General features: G+C 32.4%; 6 protein-coding genes and 1 pseudogene across 6 annotated transcripts; all 7 read left to right on the plus strand.

Annotated features, from left to right (window-relative positions):
• The first annotated feature begins 1,106 nt into the window (after window positions 1-1,106).
• Window positions 1,107-2,676, plus strand: LOC126554280 (uncharacterized). Its single transcript, XM_050209369.1, has 2 exons — window positions 1,107-1,767; window positions 1,830-2,676. The coding sequence occupies exons 1-2, from the start codon at window positions 1,645-1,647 to the stop codon at window positions 2,199-2,201; spliced, it is 495 nt and encodes a 164-aa protein (XP_050065326.1). The 5' UTR covers window positions 1,107-1,644; the 3' UTR covers window positions 2,202-2,676.
• On the plus strand, window positions 2,524-3,820 carry LOC126554277 (uncharacterized). Its single transcript, XM_050209367.1, has 3 exons — window positions 2,524-2,603; window positions 2,668-2,884; window positions 2,951-3,820. Exons 1-3 carry the CDS (start codon window positions 2,524-2,526, stop codon window positions 3,188-3,190), a joined length of 537 nt encoding a protein of 178 aa, XP_050065324.1. The 3' UTR covers window positions 3,191-3,820.
• A 2,622-nt stretch (window positions 3,821-6,442) lies between these two features.
• Window positions 6,443-7,684, plus strand: LOC126554262 (zinc finger protein 350-like). Its single transcript, XM_050209348.1, has 3 exons — window positions 6,443-6,786; window positions 6,856-7,119; window positions 7,428-7,684. The coding sequence occupies exons 1-3, from the start codon at window positions 6,630-6,632 to the stop codon at window positions 7,640-7,642; spliced, it is 636 nt and encodes a 211-aa protein (XP_050065305.1). The 5' UTR covers window positions 6,443-6,629; the 3' UTR covers window positions 7,643-7,684.
• A 598-nt stretch (window positions 7,685-8,282) lies between these two features.
• On the plus strand, window positions 8,283-9,987 carry LOC126554264 (uncharacterized). Its single transcript, XM_050209350.1, has 3 exons — window positions 8,283-9,661; window positions 9,720-9,830; window positions 9,887-9,987. The coding sequence occupies exons 1-3, from the start codon at window positions 9,175-9,177 to the stop codon at window positions 9,964-9,966; spliced, it is 678 nt and encodes a 225-aa protein (XP_050065307.1). The 5' UTR covers window positions 8,283-9,174; the 3' UTR covers window positions 9,967-9,987.
• A 6-nt stretch (window positions 9,988-9,993) lies between these two features.
• LOC126554263 (uncharacterized) lies at window positions 9,994-11,362 on the plus strand. Its single transcript, XM_050209349.1, has 5 exons — window positions 9,994-10,197; window positions 10,263-10,395; window positions 10,454-10,630; window positions 10,692-10,796; window positions 10,860-11,362. The coding sequence occupies exons 1-5, from the start codon at window positions 10,081-10,083 to the stop codon at window positions 11,360-11,362; spliced, it is 1,035 nt and encodes a 344-aa protein (XP_050065306.1). The 5' UTR covers window positions 9,994-10,080.
• Window positions 11,363-16,157: 4,795 nt separating this feature from the next.
• On the plus strand, window positions 16,158-18,462 carry LOC126554278 (uncharacterized). The gene is made up of 3 exons (XM_050209368.1): window positions 16,158-16,266; window positions 17,788-17,912; window positions 17,956-18,462. The coding sequence occupies exons 1-3, from the start codon at window positions 16,158-16,160 to the stop codon at window positions 18,460-18,462; spliced, it is 741 nt and encodes a 246-aa protein (XP_050065325.1).
• Window positions 18,463-20,323: 1,861 nt separating this feature from the next.
• Window positions 20,324-22,413, plus strand: LOC126554279 (uncharacterized; annotated as a pseudogene).
• Window positions 22,414-26,948: the final 4,535 nt, after the last annotated feature.

Genomic DNA, 26,948 nt, shown 5'->3' on the forward strand with positions numbered 1-26,948 from the left:
CATATAATAAGGTAAAATTATTTTTAGCAAAATCCAAATTTAAATTATCATAAGGATATGCTATTGAGTTTAAAAATACTTTTACATTAGTTATATTACAATGATCGAATACACCACAATCTTTTTCTAACGAATTTTTACGTCCCTTTTGTAATCCGATTATAATGAATCGAGGTTTTTTTTTTAATTTTGAAGCAGTTTTTAGGTTCCATACAACTTTTTTTGTGGTTCCGAGTTCAGGATATTCAAAAGTTTCAAAAGATCTGAACCGGATAAACAAACTTTTTTCTTTTTCAATAAGTTTTAATAATTTTAACCTTTCTTCATCATCAACAGTAATATGTGGAACCTTCCAAACTATTTTATTCAAAACAACTTTTCCAGAATTTGTACTTCCACTAGTAATTACTTTTAGAGCGTTTAAATCGCTATGACTTCGAGTTAATATTAGTTCTAATCTAGAATTAACCAATATCTTTTTAAAGTCTTCAAATAGACCTAACCAATATTTTAACGGAATGCATGCACTAAATTCTCCATTATTATTTGCTGGGTTTGAACTATTTTTAAATATCCAACCAGCATTTTCATAACAATTATAATTATCAGGTGTAGGTACCTGATAGATAACCTTTTAACGAACTGATAATACCAAGTACACGTGTACTATCTACTTCTATTCCATTGATTTCAAGTCGTATTTGTTCAAAGAGATAGGAAAAACCGTTGTTAGTAAGTTTTACATTTCCAGCATCTGATACTTGACCTTCTAAATATATAAAGCTTTCATTCAGATACGGATAAACATCTGTTTGTTGGATTGATATACGTATTTCATTATTATTATTAAATGAAGTTGTATACGGTGTATATGAATGATATTCGATTTTCGTAATTTTAGAATCGGTTTCAAACGGTGAACTTATATCTAAAATATCACTTTCTGGCATTCTGCTTTAATTTATAACCTAAAACCTTTAAAATTGTTTTATTTTTAGTTGTTATTTTTTTTACTTTATTCGATAGTAGTATGATTTGGACAGTTCTGATGTATGAGCCCTTGAGCCCTTGAGCCTTGAGCCTTGAGCCGCTGAGCCACGCCCCCCTACCGCCACCCGCTCCTACACGTACATGACGTATTTTTGCCGCCGCCACCCGCTCCCACACGTACATGCTCGCCGCCGTCATGGTTATCATGTTATCAATTACGCTTATCATTTTATTGTACATGCACCATATTATTGTACACGCAGCATATTATTGTACATGTATTCGAGCCACCACCGTAAATTTCATTTAATAATATTTGAAAATAATTTTATGTGTTTCTCCGACTAACATACAATTCTCAGTATGTCATCATCTATTCTTCAAAGGTTTCACTGAACAACCATTGTGTATAAATCTTTTGGTGGATTATATTTTTAAAATCACATGAGTTTTAAACCAGACGTGTTATAAAACGCAACACAAATTATTTTTACCAACACAGTATACTATTAGATTTATTCAGATACGTTTATAGCGAAACAAATATTTTATTATTTCGTTCTTGAATACTTTATCTACAGACTTCAGTTATGTAAGTATTTTTTTTTTGTATTATTCATAAATAATTTTATAAATAAACAATCCGATTTATAGATGTCTAATAATTCAACACCAAGTTTTGGCGGCTATGAATATAGAAGGATTCTAGAGGAGATACCAGTCGAAGATGATGCTCAAATAATGATCGAACACGACGAAAACGGATATGGGGCCATAGTAAGTTTATAATTTTAAAATAATGAAATACACAAATAAAGTTAATATTATTTATTATTTAGACTGCATCCGAAGATAGTGGGTACTCCACTCACCGAGAGTCGCAGATAGGTATTTGGTATCATGCGTTTTCACCAATTCATTCACCTGCAACACCATTACTACCACGGCCATCTCAGGACCCTTTTCGATCTTTGTCGCCGATTCCGTCCGAACCATCCTCACCCGACATGTTCGCGGAGACAACGCCTAGACCGATTGTGCTTAGAGTGAGAAACGATTTGTTCCCGGATGGATCCGATGACGGGTATGACATACAGTTGATTGAACTCATGAATACGTACGAGAATAATTGGGGCGAAGACGGTAATGATGAAGAGATGAATCGTCATATGGATGCATATGAAGGTTCAAAAAAAACAATTGTAAAATAAAAATATTCTAATATATATATATATATATATATATAGTAATAATAAATTTTCTTTATAACCATATAACGTTTATATTATTTCTTAAATTTCATTTAATAATATTTGAAAATAAAATCGTTTATATCACCGGGTAACATACAATTCCCGGTATGTCAGCATCTATTCTTCAAAGGTTTCACAGAACAACCATTGTGTATAAATCTTTAGATAGACTATATATTTCAGACCCAATAAATTTATTATCCAGTCGTGTTATATAACCTTGACCAGTCGTATAGTGCTATTAGGAGTTTTAAAATATTATTTTACTTGAAAATTGAAAATGTGTCGTATTCACGAAGATAACCGTTTACCAACACCTACTGGATTTACTACAGCAAACGAGAACATTTTCCTCAATGGGTAAGTTATAATATTTAAATTATATTGATATACATATATGTTTATATTTTTAATTTATACTTAGTGAGATAAACGAAAATAATGTTACTCCCCGCATAAATACCCCTTTGAGAGAGGTCTACCGTTTGTTACTACAAGCGCGTATATCTGGTGAGGGGGTAAGGGAATGGACTTTCCGAGTTAGATCGATGTCTCTGCAAATTAACATTGAATTCAGAGTATTAGCCATGTTGTTGCGTGAATATCATTATGATCGTTCGATTCCAGAAGATACAAGCATAGTAAGTTTGAACAAAAATATTTCGAATAATACAACGTGTTTTCTAATAAAAGGTAAATCATTATAGATACAGATTACGTTTCATGAATTATTGAATTCCCAAAGTAGGATCCGTCGCCATACACAATATTATATAATCATGCAGCTAGTGTATGGTCTTCGAAGAATTGAGACTATAGACTCCGAACGCATAAGGGAGAACATGAGCGTAGATTGGACGTTGAATGCGTTAACGATATTAACATATTTAGATTTTGATTTTGACACAGCTAGATTTATACTACAAAGAATAAGAAATTTAGCTTAATATAATTTAAATAAAATATAAAAATATGCAATAATAAACTTTTCTTAATAACCAAACTATAGTTTATATTATTTCAGAACAACTCACTTAATTTATAAGTAAGAAGGTTACATTTAAGAATACAATACTATTAAATTTAAGAATATTCCGTCTGAGATAAAATACGTAGAATATCGATACCCTGAAATATGTCTAACATCTTTGCCGAATATTTCACCTGAATCGTTTGCACTTATATATCATCCATCTATACACATAAAAATAATTTTAATTAAAATCACAAAGCGATCGCCAGTCCTCACAAGCACATCTAATTTTTGATTATCATCAGTCCTGATAAGTGTACACATATAATATAAAATCTTTTCACTTCACGTTCGAAAAACCTAATCAGTTTTTCTTTTCACATTAATATAATTTTTAAAAAAACGAAGACCAACCGTATTATGGATACCGAATCATGTAAGAATATTTTATATTATATTATTTTATGTTATGTTACATTGTTATTTTATTATTTAGTTAATGAAGTATTAAACATTATTTTCGGCAAATCGTTAGAGGAAAGATTTGTAGCTACATGTGGTGTGGAATGCTCGATTTCATTTTTATGCAATGAATGTCGAATAAAAAAAGTGGGCAAGTGAGTACCGCTCTGCTGTACATTAGGTGCCGTATGGATCATTATTATATATTATAGGAGTGTTAAATTTGAATCCAATGATAGTTATCATTGTATACGAAAAACGATTCTGAACGAAGATGATTTGTCAGCCTAGGATATAATTTCTAGTGGTTGGTAAAAAAGGTGGTTTAAAAAAACCAGCTTATATTAAAAAATATTTTGAAAATTAAATCACGTAAAGAAAACGCGAATCTTAATAACTGGTAAAATTTTCAAGTATCTACGACTTATACTTTTTGAATAATAACAAATATTTAAAATCATTTGAGGATAAATCGTTATCGTTACGCTATTTCGTTAAAATTTAAAATTCAAACGCACTTAAATTTTTCCTATAATGATGCTTCGAGTTTTCTCTATAGATACTTGAAGGTAAACTTATGGAAAACTTAGTGTTGTATTTTTAATCCTTAGTTATAAACACAAAAAATTTTATGATTTTTCAACTTCAAATATTTCGCAAATATTCATAATTTTGACGAATTTTCGTCAAAATTTGAACTTCAAATGCTAATAAAAAAAAATTGTGCCTATGTATTCTTATAATTTTTTAATCACTATAAGAATAACATATGAGGAACTTTGTATTAAATTTTCAAGTATTTTGATAGGGCCAAAAAATTTTTATCGACACTTCAAAAATATTTTTTCAGAAAAATTGAAAATTTCAGTTGTCTATAAATAGCTCAAAAAAAGTCAAAATATTTTGAAATTTAAATCACGTAAAGAAAACGCGAATCTTAATAACTGGTAAAATTTTCAAGTATCTACGACTTATACTTTTTGAATAATAACAAATATCAAAAATCGTTTGAGGCTAAACTGTTATTTAACGCGGTTTTTGTAAAAATTTAAATTTCAAACACTCATAAAAATTTTTTGTCTGAATCCGGTAGAGTTTTTTTTACAGATATTTAAGAAAAATGTATGGAGAACCTTGTACCAAATTTTCAAAACTTAGTTATAAAAGAAAAAAATTTTATGATTTTTCAACTTCAAAATTACTTGCAAATTTTCGCGTTTTTGACAGATTTCGTAAAAATTTGAACTAAAACGCTTATAAAAAAAATTGTGACTAACGATTTTTAATTTTTTTTAGCTACATTAAAAACAACTTATAAGGAACCTTGTATTAAATTTTCAAAACTTTTTGGTCATCCAAAAATTTTTATCGACACTTTAAAAAAAATTTCTCAAAAAATAGAAAATTTCAGTGGTCTATAAATAACTCAAAAAAAGTCAAAATTTTTTGAAAATTTAACTATATACGGATACCACTGACATTAACATTTGGTTAAAATTTCAAGTATTTTCAGTAATTAGTTTTTGAATTACAACCATAAAAAAAATCGATTTGGTCGAAAACTGGTTTTGCGTAAAAATTGCCGTTTTTCCGTCATTTTTTTTTTGTTTTTCTCGATTTTTTTGAAAACTGTTGGAAAATGTTAACTTTTTACCTCTATAATGCACCAAGGAATTCACTTTTACATCGGAACCCCCCCATTGTTTGAAATTGGAGCATTATTCGACTAGTTATGCTGTACACAGACACAAAAAAAAAAAAAAAAAAAAAAACACACATCATGTAAATCAATACATTCATCACTTCGTTCAGAATCTAAAAGGAGAGTTTTGTAAAAATTATCATTTAGTTAATAATTCAAAGTGGTTTTCAATTATAAGTAGGAAATTTAATAAGACTAAATTAATATGGTTAATAGACGAGCTCGCTACATTTTCTGGATATGATTTCGAGGTATTGCTACGCGAGCTATTTGAAACCGTATATCAGATACAATGTGACAGAGGACATGATTTTTGGAAAAAAAAAATTAGTCAAAAAAGTATCACTCTTCGAACAAATCCAGATAGCTCAAATTATTGTAATTTAATTTTTAAGATATTAGAATAAAATGTAAAGACGTCGATTTAAATTGTGTTATAAGTAAAAATATTTAATTGTAAAAAAAATTAATGAAAAATATAAAAAAAATAAGTTTTTCGATGAATTAATATTGTATACGATGTAAAAATGTGTTAACTGTTAAAATGCACGTAATGCGGAATTCGGATCAAGTAGATCTGAAATGTGGTAGTATTTCAACATTTTTATTATTTTTTTATTTATCATAATTTTTACGTATCTATTTAATGTAATTTAATTAAATAATATTTCCCATCAATAAATATATTCAAACAAATTTTATAATTCTTTATAATCTCAAAGCGGTATATCTCGATAATAACAACTATTTTTATAAAAGTTAGCTCGAAATAATATAATAATCATAATTTTTGTCAAATGCTGCGTAAACAACACGACGGCACGGTATGCGTTATGTAACATGTTCTATTGTTAACGGAATGGCCTGTCCCAGCCGGCTTTCGTTCTATTGTGCTCTACACGCGCAGGTCAGTTTTCAGAATCGGTTATGAAACTCTGTCTAATACATTGATACCCAAAATAATTAAAAATCTATAGCGATGTACACAATTATCATGGTAAATACCCAATTAATATTTTACCTAACCCTGGTTTAATTTGTCTTCATCGCCGCAAATGCTAAGACACTTGCTCTGTTGTCGACCGATGTACAATCAGTCTGTTCTAGACATTTATAGCGTTTACTTTGCCTTTGCTCTCTCCGTGTTTTCACAGTCCTTACACAACAGTATTAACAATTTTTCTCAGTGTTAATTTTCCAAGTGTTTAAACACTTTATTTTCATCCGTTTTATCTTAAACATTTTAAACATGTTTAAATGCGATCAGTGCCCCTCGGTTTTCACCGCAAAACATAATTTAACTGTGCACCAAAAGAAGCATACCGGTGTGCGTATTCCATGCACCGTATGTCCATCAACATTTTCTTTCAAGACCAGCCTCAACAAACATTTGAAGAACGCTCATGGTATGTAATAAAAGTTTAAACTGTATCTTATTTATTCAATATTAATTTGTAACTATTATTTTTTCTAAGGTATCATTAACGTTCCGGCTCACTTGAGACCATTGCCTGCTGCTCCGATCATCGATCAGCAAACACGACCAAGCGTGATACAGTTCGCGCCTCCTACCACCCCGCAGATTCAAATAGCGCCTCAAATTTTTGTACCGGATGTCCCGGCTGGTGGATCGCACGTGTTATCCGAAGATGTCCCGGCTGGCGGATCGCGCGTGTTATCCGAAGATGACATATGTATGTTCGCAATGGATGCATATGAAATGCTAGACGCCGATACAGGTTAGTTTTATTTAATTTATCCGAATTTATTAGATTTTTAAAAGACCCGCTGATTTTTCCTCCGTAGATTTTTTTTAAGAAATATTGTAAGATTTAAAATAAATTTTTAAAATTACGTGTCATTAAATTAGTTTTTATTAAAATAAAAGTCCGATAGTTATATTCATCACTTGTAATATTTTTTTAAATAAATACATCAGTAGATTTTATTTATCAGACGCGATGTTAATTAGAAATTTAATAGATTCAACATTAAATTTAACGCAGTAGATATTAATTATGGCTTTTTTTTTTTTTTTTCGTTAAAGAATCTTACACTTCTGCTGTAAATGGTAAACGCGTTTCTGTTGCCAACACCACCTCAGCTGCTAGGGCAAAAAGGCGCGTATGGATCTCGTTAAATCCCCCGGGTTTAATGAAATTTCGTCGTCCGCAAATAGGAAGATCGTGTGGTACTACGCTAAAAATATCACCAATACAAAAATTTATTCAGACTTTCTCCGTCCACTTATACCTGAGCTAATAAATTTATTGAAAACACACGTACAAAAACATGCGATTAAATTAATTTGAAACTTGAGGCGACCTATAACCGTCCGAACGTACCAAACTCATCGGAGAACAGGGCATTCAAGACTTCAGCGGTAGAATTTTTTCCCGACAGTGACATTAGAACATTGTGGAGATAGCGTATATGAAGTTGATGAAGGAGAAGGATGAATATATGGGAAGAGGTAGTGGTTTTACTTTAGAATCCATAGACGGGTTATTGTTGGCGGTATACACAAATATACACCGATGGGTGGTGCGTCTTATATTGAGTTACCGGCGTATATCGACAGGAAGCGGGCGACTGTAAACCCACAGAACCTAGATCAGCAGTGTTTCAAGTGGGCGATTCTCGCGAGGCATGTGACGGGGACGGCGGTATGCCGTGTCGAAGAAAATTACATGCAACATGAAGATAAATATAATTTTGATTGCATCACCTTCCCTACACCTCTCTCAGATATACCGAAATTTAAAAAAAATAATATTAACGTGTCCATAAACGTGTACGGCCTCGATAAAAAATTCCAAATACCGAAATTGCCGAGGTATGAGGTCTACCCGCTACGTGTTGTTGACGAAGAAAAACCGAACATTTTGACCTATTGCTGATAACGGACGGTGACAACTCGCATTATACATACATTTCAAATTTTTCCCGACTCATACGTAAACAAAAAACCGGACATGATGGGCGTGTCGTGTTTTGTAAAAGGTGTTTTACCAGTTTCGACAACCGAAATTTAAAATACAAGCTGAGCGGGCATGAGGCTCTAAACCAGCACAAATTGATTTGCGGGGCGCACAAGCCGATTCTACCGGAGATGCCGAAGGAGGGTGATAGCATTGAGTTTAAGGCGTGGAAAAAGACACAGCGACACCCTTTTGTTATTTATGCGGATTTCGAAGCATTGTTGGTGAAGACGGAGGAAAAGAAAGGCGAGAGTACTACAATTATACAGAGACACGAAGCGATGAGTTACGGGTTTTTAGTGAAGGCGAGCGACAACGTACCGGAGGAGTTATTGGAAGAGTACGAGATACCGGCGGGGCCGGTAATCTACAGAGGCAGCGAAGACAGACGGACGTGGCGAGACATTTTGTGGAGATGATAGTTGAGGTGGCCCAGAAAATTGAAAAACTGATGAAGACAAATTTTCCTATAAAAATGAGTGAGGGCGAAGAAAAAACACATCAAGAGTGTAATACGTGTAATTTATGTAAATGTTGTTTAGCCGGGGGCGATAAGGTTAGGGATCACGATCATTGACGGGGAAATTTAGGCAGACTTTGTGCTCTAGGTGTAACTTAGAATTACAACAACCTAAATTTGTCCCCGTTTTTTTCCATAATCTATCAAACTATGACGCACATCTTATTGTAACGGAACTTGGATATGATACTCAGACTATCAACGTTATTCCGAACAGCGAAGAGAAATATATATCTTTCTCGAAATATATAAGTAGTACCTTCACTGTTCGGTTTATCGACACGTTCCGGTTTATGGCATCGAGTCTGTCGTCCCTGGCTGAAAATTTGGTTACACCCGAACATGACAACTTCCGTGAGACAGCCAAACATTTTGTCACCGGAGATATGCCGCTCGTGACTCGTAAGGGTGTGTACCCGTACGAGTACACGGATAGTTGGGAGCGGCTGAAGGATATGAGTTTACCGAGGAAGCAAGATTTTTATAGTACGTTGACAGAGACCGGGATCAAGGATAATGAGTTTGAGCACGCGAAGGAGGTCTGGGACCACTTCGACTGTAAGACGCTTGGTGACTACAGTGACTTGTATTTGAAGATCGATGTGCTGTTGTTGGCGGACGTCTTTGAAAACTTCCGCGACCTATGTATGAGCGCGTACAACCTGGACGCCGCTCATTATTTCACCGCCCCAGGCTTGAGTTTTGACGCGATGCTTAAGTTTACCGGTCAAAAGCTACAGTTATTGCATGATTACGACATGTTGCTGATGTTCGAAAATGGTTAGTATATATATTATTTTTAAAAATGTACATATAATAATCTTATTTATTTTTATAGGTATACGTGGTGGACTAGTGCAAGCGAGCAAACGGTATGCGAAGGCGAATAATGTCAAGACCCCGGGATACAACGAGACGAAGGATAAATCATGGATAATTTATCAGGACTGTAAGTATAATTTTTACAACAGATTTTTTCAAACTTAATTTATTTTTATTTTATAGGTAACAACTTGTATGGATGGGCAATGTCTCAGTACATGCCATACGATGGATTCAAGTGGGTTGAACCTACATTGAATTGATTAGATGATTTGAATGACACCTCCCCCATAGGACGTGTGTATGAAGTGGACGTGACGTACCCACAACACCTACACAACGAGCATAACGACCTGCCTTTCTTACCCCAAAACAGTATGCCAAGTGGTTCGAAGGTACGGAAGTTGATGGCAACGTTCGAAAAAAAAGATAATTATATTATACACTATCGAAACCTGCAGCAGGTGATTGAAAATGGACTTATAGTTGAAAAGGTAAATATTTATATTTTATATGATTTTTAAACAGATTTTTTAAAAAAATTTTCTTATTTTTACAGGTACATAGAGTAATACAATTCAACCAGTCTGACTGGCTGGCTAAATATATTGAGTTGAACACCGAGATGAGGAAGAAGGCAAAGAATTATTTTGAGAAAGACTTTTTTAAATTAATGAATAACGCTGTATTTGGTATGTCACTTTATTTATTAAATTTATTCTATTTTTACTAACATTTTTATTTTTACAGGTAAAACAATGCAATCGAAGAGGAAGGAGATGAAGATGGAGTTGGTGTCATGTGAAAGGAGATTGCAAAAACTTATAAACAAGTGTACGTTCAAACACTGTACAAATTACAATGAGAACCTTAATGCTGTCGCCCTGGAGAATAAGATTATTAGATTTGACAAACCTATTTATATTGGTAAATATACTTTTTTTTAAATTACATTTTTATCATTTATTAACACAATTATTATTTACAGGATTTGCAGTACTAGACATAAGTAAGACGCTGATGTACGACTATCATTATAATGTAATGAAGAAATTCTACAGAGACAAAATTAAATTAATGTACACTGATACAGGTAAATATATTAAAACTATACTCATGTATATAATATATTAATTTAATATCATTATTTTTCCAGATTCACTAGTATATCATATTGATACTGAAAATTTTTATGTGGACTTGGCGGTTAATCGTAACTTGTTGGACCGGATGGACACCGCCAACCTGCCCAATGACCATCCGTGCTATGTGGCAGAAAGAAAGAAGTCTCCGGGGTACTTTTCTGATGAGGTGGATGGGAATGTGATTACCGAGTTCTGTGCGTTGAGGGCAAAGTCCTACGCTTTTAATGTGTATGCTGGAGCAGAGGACAGAGTTGGTGGTGAAAAGATCAAGGCGAAGGGTATCAGAGCTCATGTTGTTAAGAACCACATGACGATGGAAGACCATAGGAAGTGTTTGTTTGGTGAAGCTGGAGTGGAGGCATACAAGGAGAATGTATCAATACGGTCATTCAACCACCAGCTAGTAACGATAAAGACCAGGAAGTTGACTTATAATAGTTACGATGATGACAAGAGGGTGGTGTTGGAAGACAAAATAAACACACTAGCCCATGGACATTACAGTATAGAGTAAGTTATTAGAATATATACATATAAAATTATTTTACTAACATTTTATCTTAATTTTACAGGAGAGATGAACCAGAGGATGAGTAGACAGACTTCAACATTACTTTTATATATTGTATATTTTTTTCTGTTAATTAGTTTTATTGTAATATTATACGTTATATAGTTTGTTATATTTGAGATAGATTATTGTATATAACTTTTGTATTTAGATGTCACGGTTGGATACACCAACGATTGTAAATAACTCAAATTGAAATTATTGTAAATACTGTCTAACAGAATGTTTTTAAGTTAGATTAGTGTATAAACTTACAGTATTTCCCCCTTTATAATGTATAATTGATAGATAATTAAGTTTTTTCATATTTATAATGTATAATTGTTAGATATTTAAGTTAGTTTACAATGTTTTCTTATAATATTTTTTTTTTCCTGTTAATAATCATGTTTTTTCTGTTTCAGGTTGATGGAAGCCCATACATATTTAAAAACCTGTGTAAATGTTAACATATATAAATGTATGTTAGCATATAAATAAAAAAAAACAATGTTAAAATATTTTCATGTTTATTCAATAAAATGTATACAATTTTTAGAATTATTTATAAACCATTTCCTTATAGCAAATACTTTATAGAATGTACACTGTTTAGGATTTAAGTCCTTATGAAAGATACAACAAGGTAAATTTTCTTCATCACAAATTTGTTCCAGTCGAGGACAGCCCAGGTCTTCAATGTTGATGATTGTGACGTGAGGTATAAACTCCATGATAAGTTGTTTTTTCTGTTCACCTTTGATGTAAATGTATGTAGACTTTAAAGAATTCAATATTCTACTTAGCTCTTCATATTCTATATCACCATAATCTATAGATATCTGATGATAATTACATTCTAACCACTTGTTAGTTTTTCGACTCTTGTTGTCCTGTATAGATTTTGAATTTTTAAAAATCCAGTGTTGAGTCGCCCATGTTTCTGTGTCTACAATAGACAATTCTTTAATAAAATATTTATTTTTTGCTCCAAGAATGCATTGAATGTCCATGATCGAGGATGACATCGTAACAGGTTTGATTTTACACAAAAATGACATTTATGTAAAAAAAAAAAAAAATTAATTTTTCTTAATATAATTTTCTTCGATGATTTTCAAACGAGTGTTTAAATCTGAAATATATGATCCATGATTCGGTAAAGAATTTTCATCAAATATACCCGTTATGCGTTTTATTTCGGCATTTACACTGTCTATAGAAGAAAGTGTAAAAGAAAGTTTTGTATCTGTTCTATATAATTATTAAACAGCTCCGACATGCGATTTTCCAGCGTTAGTAGATGAACAACATTACTTTTTATGTTATGAATTTCTTTCTGCTGATATTTATTTCATTTTGTAATGTTTTATTACTTGACTGAATATCTGATATAATTTTTTTTGTTTCACTAGCTGGAGAACCTCCCAAACGTTCATGGTTTTAATACTACTGACACTATATTTAACATCGCGTGTATTTATCCAACTATTATGTGTGTTATCAAATCCGAGCCACTTGACAAGCATCTGATTTTGCTTTTTACGTATAATTTTTTCGATCAGATATTCGTTCGGGTGATCAGTTTTATGTATTTCAGCCGAGTAAAAACAACCGGAAATCGGTTTACCCGTATAATCTTGTAACTGATAAGTGACGGGCAATGTTCTATTTATTTTGATAATCTCAAATATTTCCGTAGACCAATTGGGTAAATAACCTTTTGTAAACACACCTTTTTGTGTACTGATACGGACGTTATCACCAACTTTGAATTTAATTTTCTCATTATTAATCTCACGTTGTTTTATTGTAACTGACAAAGATTTAAATCTGCTTGCGTCGGAGTCATTCCTATCGTTCTATGTTTTGAATTGTTATATTCGTTAAGCAGCTTTGGTAAAATTGAAATCCATTCGTGTGAACCACGCGCCGTAAATTCTCTAAACATTTTTTCTTTTAATGTACGATTAAATCGTTCGACAATGCACGCTTTCATGATGCTAAACGTAGAATATTTGTGAATATTATATTTGGTCATCAATGTGTCGAAAATGGTGTTGTAAAATTCTTTACCGTTATCTAGTTGTAAAAGTTTCGGTGAGCGGTCTAGTAATATTTTAGACATTGCGTTTGTGACTTCTTTTCCAGTTTTCGATTTTAATGGCACGGCCCACGCAAATTTAGTAAAACAGTCTATCACGCATAAAATATACTTGTAACCTTTATTTTTCTTTGAATACGGTATCATTTCCACCAAGTCGGCCTGCCATAAATCATTTTTTCCATATACGTTGACTCTGCGCCTTACGAAGTTTTTCCGTGACGGTTTGTGTAGTTCAATAGCGATATCGCGTTTAGACATTTGGTATTCGTTTTATTAGCCCAGCTTCAAGTAATTCTTCGAAAATCGATATTATTTCATTGGAGACGCCTGTATTACCGGCAGCTTTCGAAGCCAAAAGTAATCGTAACCGATCGACTAACTCATTCGGATTATCCCAATACACTAAGTTATTTTCTGCAATTGCATAGATAGTCGGCCACCGGAGGGAAATAATTTATGTATTATATCCTTATATTTAGAACCACTTTTTTTGATTTTTTTACTTTTTAAGGTCAAATGTGCCGATGTCTGAATTAATATAGATTTATATACTTGTAGATCGTTTTCGGTGTAAATAAGTGGATTTTTCAAAATAATAACTGGATTAGACCCGAGGTTGTTGAATAAGTAGTACCGTCGATAAGAATAGAGTTTTCAATAAATTTTACTTCTTTATCGCCCAAGATAATTTTCCATCTGAAAGTTTTTTCGGACCATAGGTTTTGTCTAAATCTATAGAGTTGAACCGATTTTCAATTTCTTGTTGATACTTTTCATTAAGATCGTCGTTATTTTTTATTTTGATTGAAGGCGTCCGGGTTGTATTTGATATTTTATTTAATGGTTCGATAATAGGTTTAATGTTTGTGTGACATTAATTGTTGAACATTATCTGAACCGGTTTTTAAAGCAATGTATTTTCGTTTAATACTTTCTTTAGCTTTACTATCTCATCTAATATACTTCCTTCATCCTTCATGACTACGTTTTAAATGAAATTTATTTTTACACGCCTTATATAACGACATAAGTATCAAAGCCATAACGATAACGCCGTTATCACGATCGCTATCTTTACAAATAACAACGAATGCAAATCTATCACGGTTCCAACACGTAACGCAAAATGTTTAAATTGTATATATGTCATATCGCCCGAACAGTGTTCGTTGTATACATGTTTTAAATTTGTCTCGTCTTGTTTGAATAATACTATTAAATTACATTGTCGCGGATCAACTGCTTTGGTACTTTTGAATAACTCTGAGCCAATAAATATATCTATTTTATTGTGCCGCCCCTACAAAAGAATTCCCTATCACTTGCTGATGTTCTCCAATACGTCGTCCATGATAAATATAGAGTTTGGTAAACTTTTTCAGGGGGAATGACTTTATCATTCTCGAAAAATGTAAAAATTTTAACACCGTCAATATCGTCGATTATACGTTTTAATAATTTATATTTTGGTTGTTCTAACGTTTTAGAGTATATGTAAACGTTTTCAAAACGTAGACCGTTTTCGTCAACAAGTAGAAAATATATTAAATTTGTTTTACCACAACCGGAACTCCCAAACCTATAGAATAGCTCCCATGTCAACGTTTGTGGAGTATCAGTTATAACGTAGTTTCGCTATATCTATTTTCTAAAATCAATGTTAATTTATTTCTGTTATCGATCGCATTTTTAAAATATCTAATATCTGTTATTAACTCAACTCATAACTTCTTATAATCATCTCTGTCTATATAATCATCATCATCATATAAATATCATGCTATTACTTGAAAGCGTAACGATCTTCTAAGCGTAAGTTTCTGTCTTATTAATAGTTATATTACCTGTATTACATCCCTGGCTATAGGTAAGTCACTAAAATATATTATTTATTTCCAAACTACATTTTTTTTTTTTCCAGATTTGCTGGTCCCGGTACTAAATTAAAAGAAAGATTAGTACGCGGTGAACGGGGAATAAACAGACTAGACGAATTGGCCAGAGCTCACGATATAGCGTATGAAAACAGCAATTCGTTATCCGATAGACACAGAGCTGACGAAATATTAGAGAATCAAGCTTGGGAAGTGTTTAAATCTAAAAACACTGGTATTAAGCAAAAAGTTGCGTCCTGGTTGGTTACTACAGCTATGAAGGCGAAACGCAAGTTGGGCGCTGGTTGCGGATTTAAACAGATGGTTTTGGCAGCAAAAAAATCAATCAAAAATAAAATTAACGAAAAGAATATAACCAAGTTAGTAAGAACATGTCTGTCGGCTGCGAAAAAAAATCAAAAAAAATCTAAAAATAAGAAAACTCCGAGAATTATACCAATACCGAAAAAGGGCGGTGTTCTACCTTTAATACCTATTTTCGCTGGTTTATCGGCGTTGGGCGCTCTTACGGGCGGTGTCGGTAATATAGTTAAAGTCGTAAATGAATTAAATTCCGGTAAAAACACACCTATTCATTTAGGAAAGGTTTATATCTTACACCGCACAAGGGCAGTCTTATAAAATTGTTAAAGGTAAAGGTTTACCTAGCACCTTACAAAGGCGGATCGGTAAAGAAAACTAGAAAAACGACAAAAAACTAATTTCCACGTTACCCAAGAGAGCGTTGTACGACTATGAGATTATAAAATACGCCGACATGTTGAAAATACCTCATTTCATCGGTGTGTTTTCCAGAGACAAGTTGCCTCCAAGAGCTAAGCATCAAGAGTCTGCTGTGGTTAATTTAGACATCGAAAACGGTACAGGTACGCATTGGGTAGCGTATAAAAAAATCGGAAAAAAAGTTAAATATTACGATAGTTTTGGAAATTTAACGCCACCGTTAGAAATACAAAAATATTTCAACGGTTGTGATATCGAATATAATTACGATAAACACCAAAAATATAATACGACAAACTGTGGACACTTGTGCTTAAGATTTCTGTCATGTACACCATAACCTTAACCGGGAACTCGAGTGAATTGTCTTGCGACTTTTTTCCGCCGATAGAAGTCAGTAAAAATGCTAAGATTTGTCTGCTGGGGTTTCAAACAAATAACTCTATTCCAAATATAAACGACAAGTGTAATAAAATAGGATTCGCATACAACGAGCAGACAGGTTATGCGATCAGTAGCGTTTTTACAATACCTACTGGTTCTTACGAATTATATGAAATCGAGTCAGCAATACATCGCATATTACATGATACAGATATAATATTCGAATTGAAAGCTGATAATAATACACTAAAAAGTACAATGTGGTGTAACAAAACTATAGATTTTACCATGCCTAATACATTGGTCAGTTGCTGGGATTCAAAAATCGAAAATATGCTGGTAATGTAAAACATGAATCTGATACGGTGGTTATATTACAAAAACAAACTGTATATATATCGAATCAAACCTAGCCACAGTTCATTCATCAACGGGAAGCAGTGCCATACAATACACGAGTTTTACCCGACTGTACCTCCAGGTTATAAAATAATAGAGGTACCGCCGCATTTGGTATTTTACTCACTTAATTCTACATCTATAACGCATGCTAGTATAATTTTAAAAAATCAGAACGACGAGTTGATCGATCTACGAGGTGAACCGATATCGGTACGTTTATTAATTCAAGACTCGTGATATGGGTTTGCAATTTTTTAATATATATATTACTGCACGTGTAAAGTCCGTTAGTCGCGTTAACAACACAAACCGGACAACAACTCTGAAGAAAAATTCGACACGAAGACAAGTTGTACACAATCTAACAGCATCCAATTTAGCGTTTTTACGTTCGTTAAACGCTATTTAATATGGACGACATGTATTTAGATACACCGACGATTGCAGAATAACTCAAATTGAATATCATTCTTTTTTACCTTATTCTACGTCAGCTCTCTCCAATAACGATGAAGTGCGTATCGCACTACATAACACAGAATCTTATACTTTACCATGTGAGAGTTATATTTACATCGAATCGAAGGAACAATAATCAAACCTGCAGATATTACTGATGACATCCGATTTATAACAACGGGTTGGCGTTTCTTTTCTCCGAAATGAAATATGAGATAAACGGCATTCAAATTCAAAAACTCGCTAATCCAGGTATAACGACTACATTAAAGGGATATTGTTCGTATATAAAACGAATATTACATCACATCACAACTCTGGCTGGGATAACGATATTAAAAATGCTAATAAAGATTTTATTGAAAGCGGCAATTTTAATGGTTGTATTAATCTTAAAGATTTGTTCGGTTTTTGTGAAGATTACAAACGTATTTTAATAAATTGTAACCAACAACTTATATTAAACAGAGCATCACTGGATATAAATGCCGTTAAGCAGTATAAGAATAATGAAGTTGTCGCAGACGCTCCTAAACTAAAAGACGTGAAAATAAACATAACAAAAATATTATGGAGAATGCCCATAGTCAAGGTCAGTGATAAAGAAAAATAAGATTGTTGAAAGTAGTAAACAATCAGAACCGTTGACATGCGCGTTTAGATCGTGGGAGTTGTGTGAATATCCATTTTTACCTCAAAACACTTCGCATTCCTGGAAAGTAAAGACATCTAACAAATTAGAAAAACCTAGATATGTCATAATCGGATTTCAAACTGGTAGGAAAAATAGCTCGAATAAAACAATGTCACATTTTGACCATTGTAAAATTAAAAACTTGAAGGTCTATTTAAACTCAGAAGTGTTTCCCTATGAAGATTTCCAAAGCGACTTTACCAGGAATAAGTTGGCTACATTATACCGCGCCTATGTAGAGTTTCAAAAATCTTACTACGGCCATGACGAAGTGACACCTCTACTGAACCGATCAGATTTCAAAAATCTGTGTCCGATTATAGTTGTTGATATGAGCAAGCAGAACGATAATGTAAAAATGTTAACTGTCGACCTAAGGATTGAACTAGAAGCAGGTTAGGTTAGGTTAGGTCCAGCTTCCACTTCAGCATATTGTTTAATATTACACGACCAAATTATAACTTACAATCCGTTTAACGGAGAAGTAAGAACCTTGTAAATATTGTAAAACTTAATATTAATAAATGAAAATACTTTTTTTATATACATGTCTTTTTATTTTACACAATACATATCTGAAATTAAAATAGTTTACGTTTTGTACAAAATACATTTCCGATACGGCTGAATCGAAGTTGTACGTTTTCGATAATGATCGCGAGTTGAAATGTAACGGCCCATCGTTTTCATCGACTGCTCTGCTCGGCGATTGCATTGTGAAACTCGGTGGTGGTGATGTCGGTGGTGGTGTTGACATCGGTGTAGGTGGTGACATTGGTGTTGGTGACGACATTGGCGAAATGACCGTCGTTTCATTGAATACTAAAATTTAAAAAAAATATTTAATAATTGTTGTTTAAGGAATAATATATATTTTTAATTACCTCATGCGAGATGTTCTGGTGTAACAATGATTCAGCTAACTGTTCAGCTGCACACATCTGTATTTGATTGGAGAAATTTGGAACGGACTTAACGACTCGATCGTCTTGTATGTTCTTAATGAAAACTACCATCTCGTCAACAGTTTTCGGCGGTGATTTATGCTGCCTACATTTCTTGTCGAGGTACTCGACAATTTCTTCATATTGTTTTATAATCAATAGAGCGGTGAATACTTCTTTTCGCACGATGCTCTCGAAAATAGAACATTCGAGATATTAAAGTCGAAGAAGGTCGCCCCGATTCAACAGTTCTACATCCATCACGATTTTTTGTTTCGATCACCAACACATTTTCTCCGCTGTACATCATACTCGATAGTTTCATTTTTTCGTCTTCATAAAATATAACTCGCTTATATTTTTGTGGTGTGTCTGATATGAACGACAAAATATGCCCCATGAACCCGAATATTTTTTTCATAAAATCTGTAGTAATATGCACGTACCGCGATGAAGTTAATAAATGAACAACGACTTGTAATTTTTCACTCGGGTCAAAATCAATATGTACAAACTTACGGGATGCAAAGTCTAGTGTGTAGCTAGTAGATTCGATGAGTTCAGCTGTGGTGTCGTGGCACATAAGTAAAGGTCTTCTTTTTATACAAGGCAGAGTTGTCAGCGATTGATCCAGCCATCACTTATAAAATATTTAACACTGAAAAAATATAAAAACTGCGAGAGAACGGTTGAGACGTGAGAAACAGTATAAGGCTGAGGACAGACTGAATGATTGTCTGCTCTTGTAGAGCCAAGCATATGTGCATTTCAGACAATAATAGGTAGGGGTACATTCCTTAATGACAAAGGATGGACGTGTGACTCATAATTCGGGGCTTAAATACATATCTTATAGATGTAAATAACAATAGACTGATCGGACATGTCGATGCATGTCGATGTACTGAAATAAATTCCTCATATTTCTACTCGGACCTGTCGATGCATGTCGATGTAATGGAATATTTCATATTTCTACTGACGATGCTTTTTAATTTGACCAGGACGTTATTTGTTACAATAAAATACTTTATATATAACAGTTTTAACAATAATTATCAATGGAGTTAGAGTTGAAGTGGGGCAAATATGTTTGGTTACGTTTGTACATATCCCGGTTCGATTCTAACACCAGATTATTATTATTATTTTGCATTATTTAATGAAAAACGTTATTAAAGACGTTGATAATGTAACTGAAATATATGTACAATAATATGATAAAATAGTTCTTCTGCATGATGACTCGAATATAAATGTACAATAATATGGTGCGTGTACAATAAAATGATAAGCGTAATTGATAACATGATAACCATGACGGCGGTGAGCATGTAAGTGTGGGAGCGGGTGGCGGCGGCAAAAATACGTCATGTACGTGTAGGAGCGGGTGGCGGTAGGGGGGTGTGGCTCAGCAAAAATACGTCATACACGTAGTGGAGCGGGTGGCGGTAGGGGGGCGTGGCTCAGCGGCTCAAGGCTCAAGGCTCAAGGGCTCAAGGGCTCATACATCAGAACTGTCCAAATCATACTACTTTCGATATTACCGGTACCGCTTTAGTCTTTTGACTAACAAGATTTATTTTATGTAATGGGCTTATATTAAATTTTAATCCCATATTAAGAACCGTAACGTTTAATATGTAGATTGATTATTAATTTTTCACCTAAATTGTTTATCGGATTATGATCTTGATCAACTAATTGTATAGTTATTATATCGATATTTGTTTTATTTAATTTATGATATATTAGGTTAGTTGGAGATTGAATCAGCTTACAAATAATTTCGAACTTAGTCCATTCCTGTTTGCTTTGTGTTGATGGAGAATAAAAGCGAAGCTTCATACAAAAAAAGTATTGGAGGAATTTAAAACAAAATTCCCAAACGTGAGCCCAACATCAATCATGATTGATTATGAAACTGACCTACGAAATGCATTTTTAAACGTGTATCCAGAAGCTGCCGTGTCATCATGTTGGTTTCACTATGTACAGGTTTGAAGTTTTACTTTAATTGATTACCTACAATGTTATAATGTGTAAAGTATAGTTAAGACTTAGTAGACTTGAGCTATAAATGTTCTAACATTTTTTTAAACTCTCTTTTATGTATATAAATCCTTGTTGTTACTTGTTTATAAATACGATATTGTTTAAATGTTATTGAGCATAATTATTTGTGGAATACCTGAATAGTAAATCTTAATTGATGAAGTATTACCTCCTATCAAATTACAAAAAAAATATTTATAGAGTTTACAAAGAAATGTGAAAAAATTGGGCTACACTAACTATGTGAAAGAAAACTTACCAGCTAGAATGTGTGTGAAAATGACCGCGGCATTGGCGTTATTACCACACCATTTAATTGAAAGAGGTTTTGAAAACATTAAGACTTATGCTCAAGATCACCAAGTACAATTGCCTAGATTTTTCACATATTTTGCCAGGTATAATACTTCTAAAATTTATATATATATAAAAAAACAATTAACTGTAATGTTTACTTTTTTTTATTTCAAGCAGCTTTTGGATTGTTAGGAAAACACCAGAATGTTTTTCAGTTCACGGACAAGCCCGTTGAACAAATAATAACATAGAAAAATTCCATTCTACCTTCAAACAGACATTTCAAGTGATGCACCCAAACTTGTGAAGATTTTTAGGTGAAATAAAATTCTGTACCTATAAAAGAAAAATAATTTTTTTTAAAACTTGTTACTTATGTTACTTTGTTAATTATTTAAGAAATAAATAAATACTCAGTCAAATAATTTGTTTATTTCATCTCACAGAGCATCTAAACAAAATCACAATGAAACAACATATCATTGTTGAACAACTGGGTCAAGGCTTGGCAGTAACTAGATCTATTAAAATGAAATACATTATGAATTCAGTCAGGATTAAGAATTCCACAGCTCTTCTTTCGACTGGTGCACTTACAATAAAAGAATTCTTGCTTCAATGCTATCATAGTACTGACCAATACTTGGAAGAGAGTTAAATTGGGGAGATGAATATCTGAGTATGTTAACAAAATATGTACCTATACGATTACTTACTTATCAATAAACAAATAATCAATTGTTGCTTTAATAAACTCATTAGTATGTATGTTAACAAAATATTATGTTCTGAAGAAGAAGTACAGGCACTTATTGTTCCAAATAGCTCCTCCTAATGTAGATGATAATATTGCGATCGAGGACATCTTGGAACCAGAAGTCAATTTATTTGAGAGTAATACTTTATACGGATTTTAAAATACATTTTTCTTATCTTACATAAAAACATTCCAGAAGATGAGGTGAATAATGATCCAGTACCAGATGCCAATATTCCGCAATTTATAAATCATCCAGCTGCAGAAATTGATAATCCACCAAACAATTTAGAGGAAGGTAATACCTATATAAAATAATGTTTATTGAAAATTAGTTTTAGGTTTTAACTAATTTTAGTTTTCTCATAATAATTTAATTCATCCAAAAATGTCGGGAGGGTTTTACCCCCCTTCCCCCGCACGATAGTACGTCACTGAACCCGTATAATGTACGCAGCGGGATAACGACCACGGATGAATGGATAAATGTACAATCCGTTAAGTAAATGTTAATTATGTAGAATAATAAAATTTAGGTATACCTAAATAGCAAAATATAATATACTTATTGATTTGACTATAATTTTGTCCAGGTGGTATTTTATTCTGTGTACTTGAGTGCGTGATAACAAAAGTTTCAATTCCTGTGGTTAGGTAAACATAATATAATTCCATAGTCTCTTTTCTAGATTGTGTAAGAAAGGGATTTTCGAATTATTGATTAATTAATAAGTATAAAACCAAATGAATTTTCTTAGTTTTCCAAAATGCACTATCACTCTTTTGATGCTAAAAAAAAAAATTAAACTCATTTCCTACAAAACTCAAGCAAGAAGCAAAGTTGTTTAAACCACCACAAATTCGCGTCGTTCATAGCATTTTGCTTATTGGTCTAAATGAACGAAAACGACCAGCTAACAACAGCTTTAGTAATACAATTTACAATACTATTTCGATTAATAGTAGATAAGACAACTAATTTTTTTAATCTGATACGTCCCATCGAAGTTAAAAATATGCCTCAAAATTAACTAAGTAAGTAGAATAAAGTTGTAAACAATGGAACCAACTATTGTTAAATCATGCACAGCTGAACGATATTTTCATCAATAAAACGATTAAAAACTAATTTTAGGTATTATTTATTAGATCTAAAGTGATCTAAAATAAAAATTAAACCAGGAACTCGTTCTGCTGTATAGTAAATTTTAAATGGACCTCGTCATTGAATAAATGAAACGTGTTGACATCGATTAATATTCATAAAAAAAAAAAAAAACTTAGAAAATCGAACATTTCAGATGATTTAGCTTGAAAATAAGCGAAATATTTTTAAAAGAAAATTATACATACAGAAAATACAAATTCAAACATTTGTTCAATGTTTTAAGTTTCTAAACACTAATTGTTTTTATTAGAATATAAACAAAAATCTAAAATCGATTTATAATGCAACGTGCTCTGATACTTATATATAAATTACTACATACTATAGCTAATAATAACCTGAACATTGGGGGCTTAACGGACATCCTTGTATTATATTAGGGGTGAGCAGCCAAGCAAGTAATGATTGAGTATAATAAACTAGGACCGAACCTAAAAACATATGGTAAAATCAATTAAAAGCATCATCGCCCGTATGCTTTCTACCCGCTAAGAGATAATGACAAATAATCATAAAGACTATATGATTGCTATCCGGTAACATATTATGAGTACGTGATTACCACCAGGTAGAATATACTATAGTCGCGGCAACGAAAAATGAGCGTTGGTACCGCGACCCGTTGTTTTTAATAACTCTTACGGCCAATGATTCCCAATATAGTGCAGCTGTCGTGAGGGCTAGGTCGTGCGGGCTTTTTGTTCAAAGATTGATAACCACACTAATAAACTGTCACTTGGCGCATGACGGTCAGCGCTCATTTTTCGTTGCCGCGACTATAGGTGCGGAATCACTCACCCGGTAGAATATTATAGACACACAATCGACGCACACTGTCGAGCGAATGACGCAATGCGTGGGAAGAAGCGGATGCATGTGCAGAAGACCATCAGCGATCTGAAGGTACCGCGGGAGTCCCTGGACGATATATAAGGGGGCCCAGATTAGGCACATTTCAGACGTGATCCATCAGAGTTAGAGCGAGCACCTTCACGTCACTCAGATCAATAGTTTTGTCATTTGGACTTAGAATAATTTTTTAACAAAAAAAAACACTTATTTAAATTATTTCAAGAGTCTTCATTTTTTTACAACAACCTATCCAATACTACATCATTCTACTGCTTGTACGTGGCACGTTACAATAGTACACCGTTATTTTACGTGTGCATTTTTGATTTCGTAAAAATTAAAACTTTTGATGCTCGTAGGTAGGTAGCCTTTTAGATTCTGAACGGTCAACGGAGTAATGAATGTATGTATTGATTTTACGTCTTTTTTATTTTTTTATTTTTGTGTTTACACGATAACTTGTCGAAATAATGATTCGATTTTCAACTCCAGGAGTGATTACTAATAGCAAATTCAATATTCATGGTGCATTAAGGAGGTCAAAAGTAAAAAAATTCGAATAGCTTACAAAAAATTATAAGTAAAACACCAAAATGTAACGAAAAATGTGATTGTTTATCCAAAACCAGTTTTAGAAAAAATAGATTTTTTTTTTTTACTGTACCGCAAACTCAAAAACGTATAGTGGTTAGTACCTATTTAAAATTTCAAATAATATTCAGTGTTGATTATGCATGATTAAATTAACAAAATATTTTGACTTTTTCAAGCTACCTATTTGTATATACAATTTTTAAATGAAATTTTCGAATTTTCTAAATATTTTTCATTGAAATGTCGATAAACAAAAATAGGCTTTACAAAAAAATATTAAAATACATGTACAAGATTTCTAATAAGGTTAGTTGGAGATTGAATCAGCTTCGTCCCTATGTTCTCAGTAGGGGAAAACTCATAAATTGAATGACTTGGCATATGGTTGTTGAATGAACCTTGAGCTATATTGCACATTACTTTTATTGAATTAACACTGTTTAAATTTACCACTCTCTGTGAACGACGGCCATCAATATATTGCATGTGTGGTTCATAATTTATATATATAAAACGTATTGTACCATTACTGAATATGGTTGTCCTAAAATCTACTTGATCAATCCCGATATCAAAAGTTATTTTCTCTGTTGGTTTTATTCCAATGTATTCGTTATCATTATAAAAGTCATCTATTTGTGTCAAAATTTGATTTTTAGTATTCTTAATACCGCAACACCCCCTTTCAGTGTGATATAACAGGTTGGAAATGTATTATTTAATTTTATAATGTTAAATATTATTAATTTTTTATTTATTATTTAGTAAACGATTGGGGTTTCCTAAATGTATTTCAAAGTTGTTATTAGTTTCATTTAAGTTTGGAAATGTATTATATGTTTGTAAATTTAACAAAGCAATTTTTTACAATATATAATTGTGTTTCCTTTGAAGTAGTTTTGTAATTCAATTGGTGGAGGTAAATCACCGAAGCTATCAAAATATACAACCTTATCTTTAATTTTGTAAAACGCTACCCAATGACTTCCATCACCTTAAGATACGTCTAAGTTTAATATACCACATTCAATTGTTCGTGTTTTTTTAGGTAAGTCATCTCGTGAAAAGACTCCTCGGAAATGATTGATATTAAACTTTACAATGTATTTTATAATGTCTCTAGATGTGAGTGGTTGGTCTGTCAGGTAACGTTTTTATCAATTTTTTTTCCTTAATCCATTATTGATTAAATTTAATCCACTACCTTTCTTTATTTTCGAATTTTGAATTGCATTATAAACACTAGCACTCCCAGACATTAAACTACTGAGAGCTGATAACCCCGCGAAAATAGGAATTAGAGGAATCGCACCTCCTGTCTGACCTGGTGTTAAAATCAATCTTTCACCATTAGGATTTTTCTTAACCTTTCCTTTTTTTGCAGCTAGTGTTCTCTTTTTTATTTTTTTATTACTTTTATGTTTACCTATATAACTCATACCTATTTTCTGTTTAACCTTCATCATACTTTATTTCAGTATTTATAAAGAAGTTTATAAAACCTTCACCAGTCTTATCTGATTTCTATTTACAGGTTGAGCACACTATCTTTCACTGGTTATAAATTTAAAAAATTCAGAGTATTTATAAGAAAAAAAAATGGATTTAATTGAACAGAAAGATAAATTAGATATTTCGAACGTTGATACTCAAATAATAAAAAAAATGTCAAGACATGGACTGTTATTACCTGATACTATACGTGCTATTATAGTCGGTCCTAGTGGTTCAGGTAAAACAAATATAATGTATAATCTAATCACTCATGAAAACGGAATAAGATTTGAAAATATTTATTTATACTCAAAAACTTCTAATCAAGAAATAATTGTTTTATTAAAAAAAATAATAGATGATATAAAAGGTGCTAACATTTTTATATTTTCAGACACTGATAAAGTTATAAAGCCGAATTTAACTAAAAAGAATTCTGTAATAATTTTCGATGATGTTTTATGTGGTCCGCAGTCGATAATAAGAAAATATTTCGGAATGTGTAGTCATTCAGGTGCTAGCTCTGTATTCTATTTAGCACAAACATATTCTAAAACTCCGAAGCAACTGGTAAGAGATAATTCAAATTTATTATTAATTCTAAAACAGGATGATACAAATTTAAAACATATATTCAATGATCATTCATCAGCGGATATGGAATTCTCAGAATTTCGGAAAATTTCTCATTTCTGCTGGAATCATAGTGATTACGGATTTATGGT

The sequence above is a fragment of the Aphis gossypii genome, unplaced genomic scaffold, assembly GCF_020184175.1.
Source record: "Aphis gossypii isolate Hap1 unplaced genomic scaffold, ASM2018417v2 Contig00458, whole genome shotgun sequence".
NCBI lineage: Eukaryota > Metazoa > Arthropoda > Insecta > Hemiptera > Aphididae > Aphis > Aphis gossypii.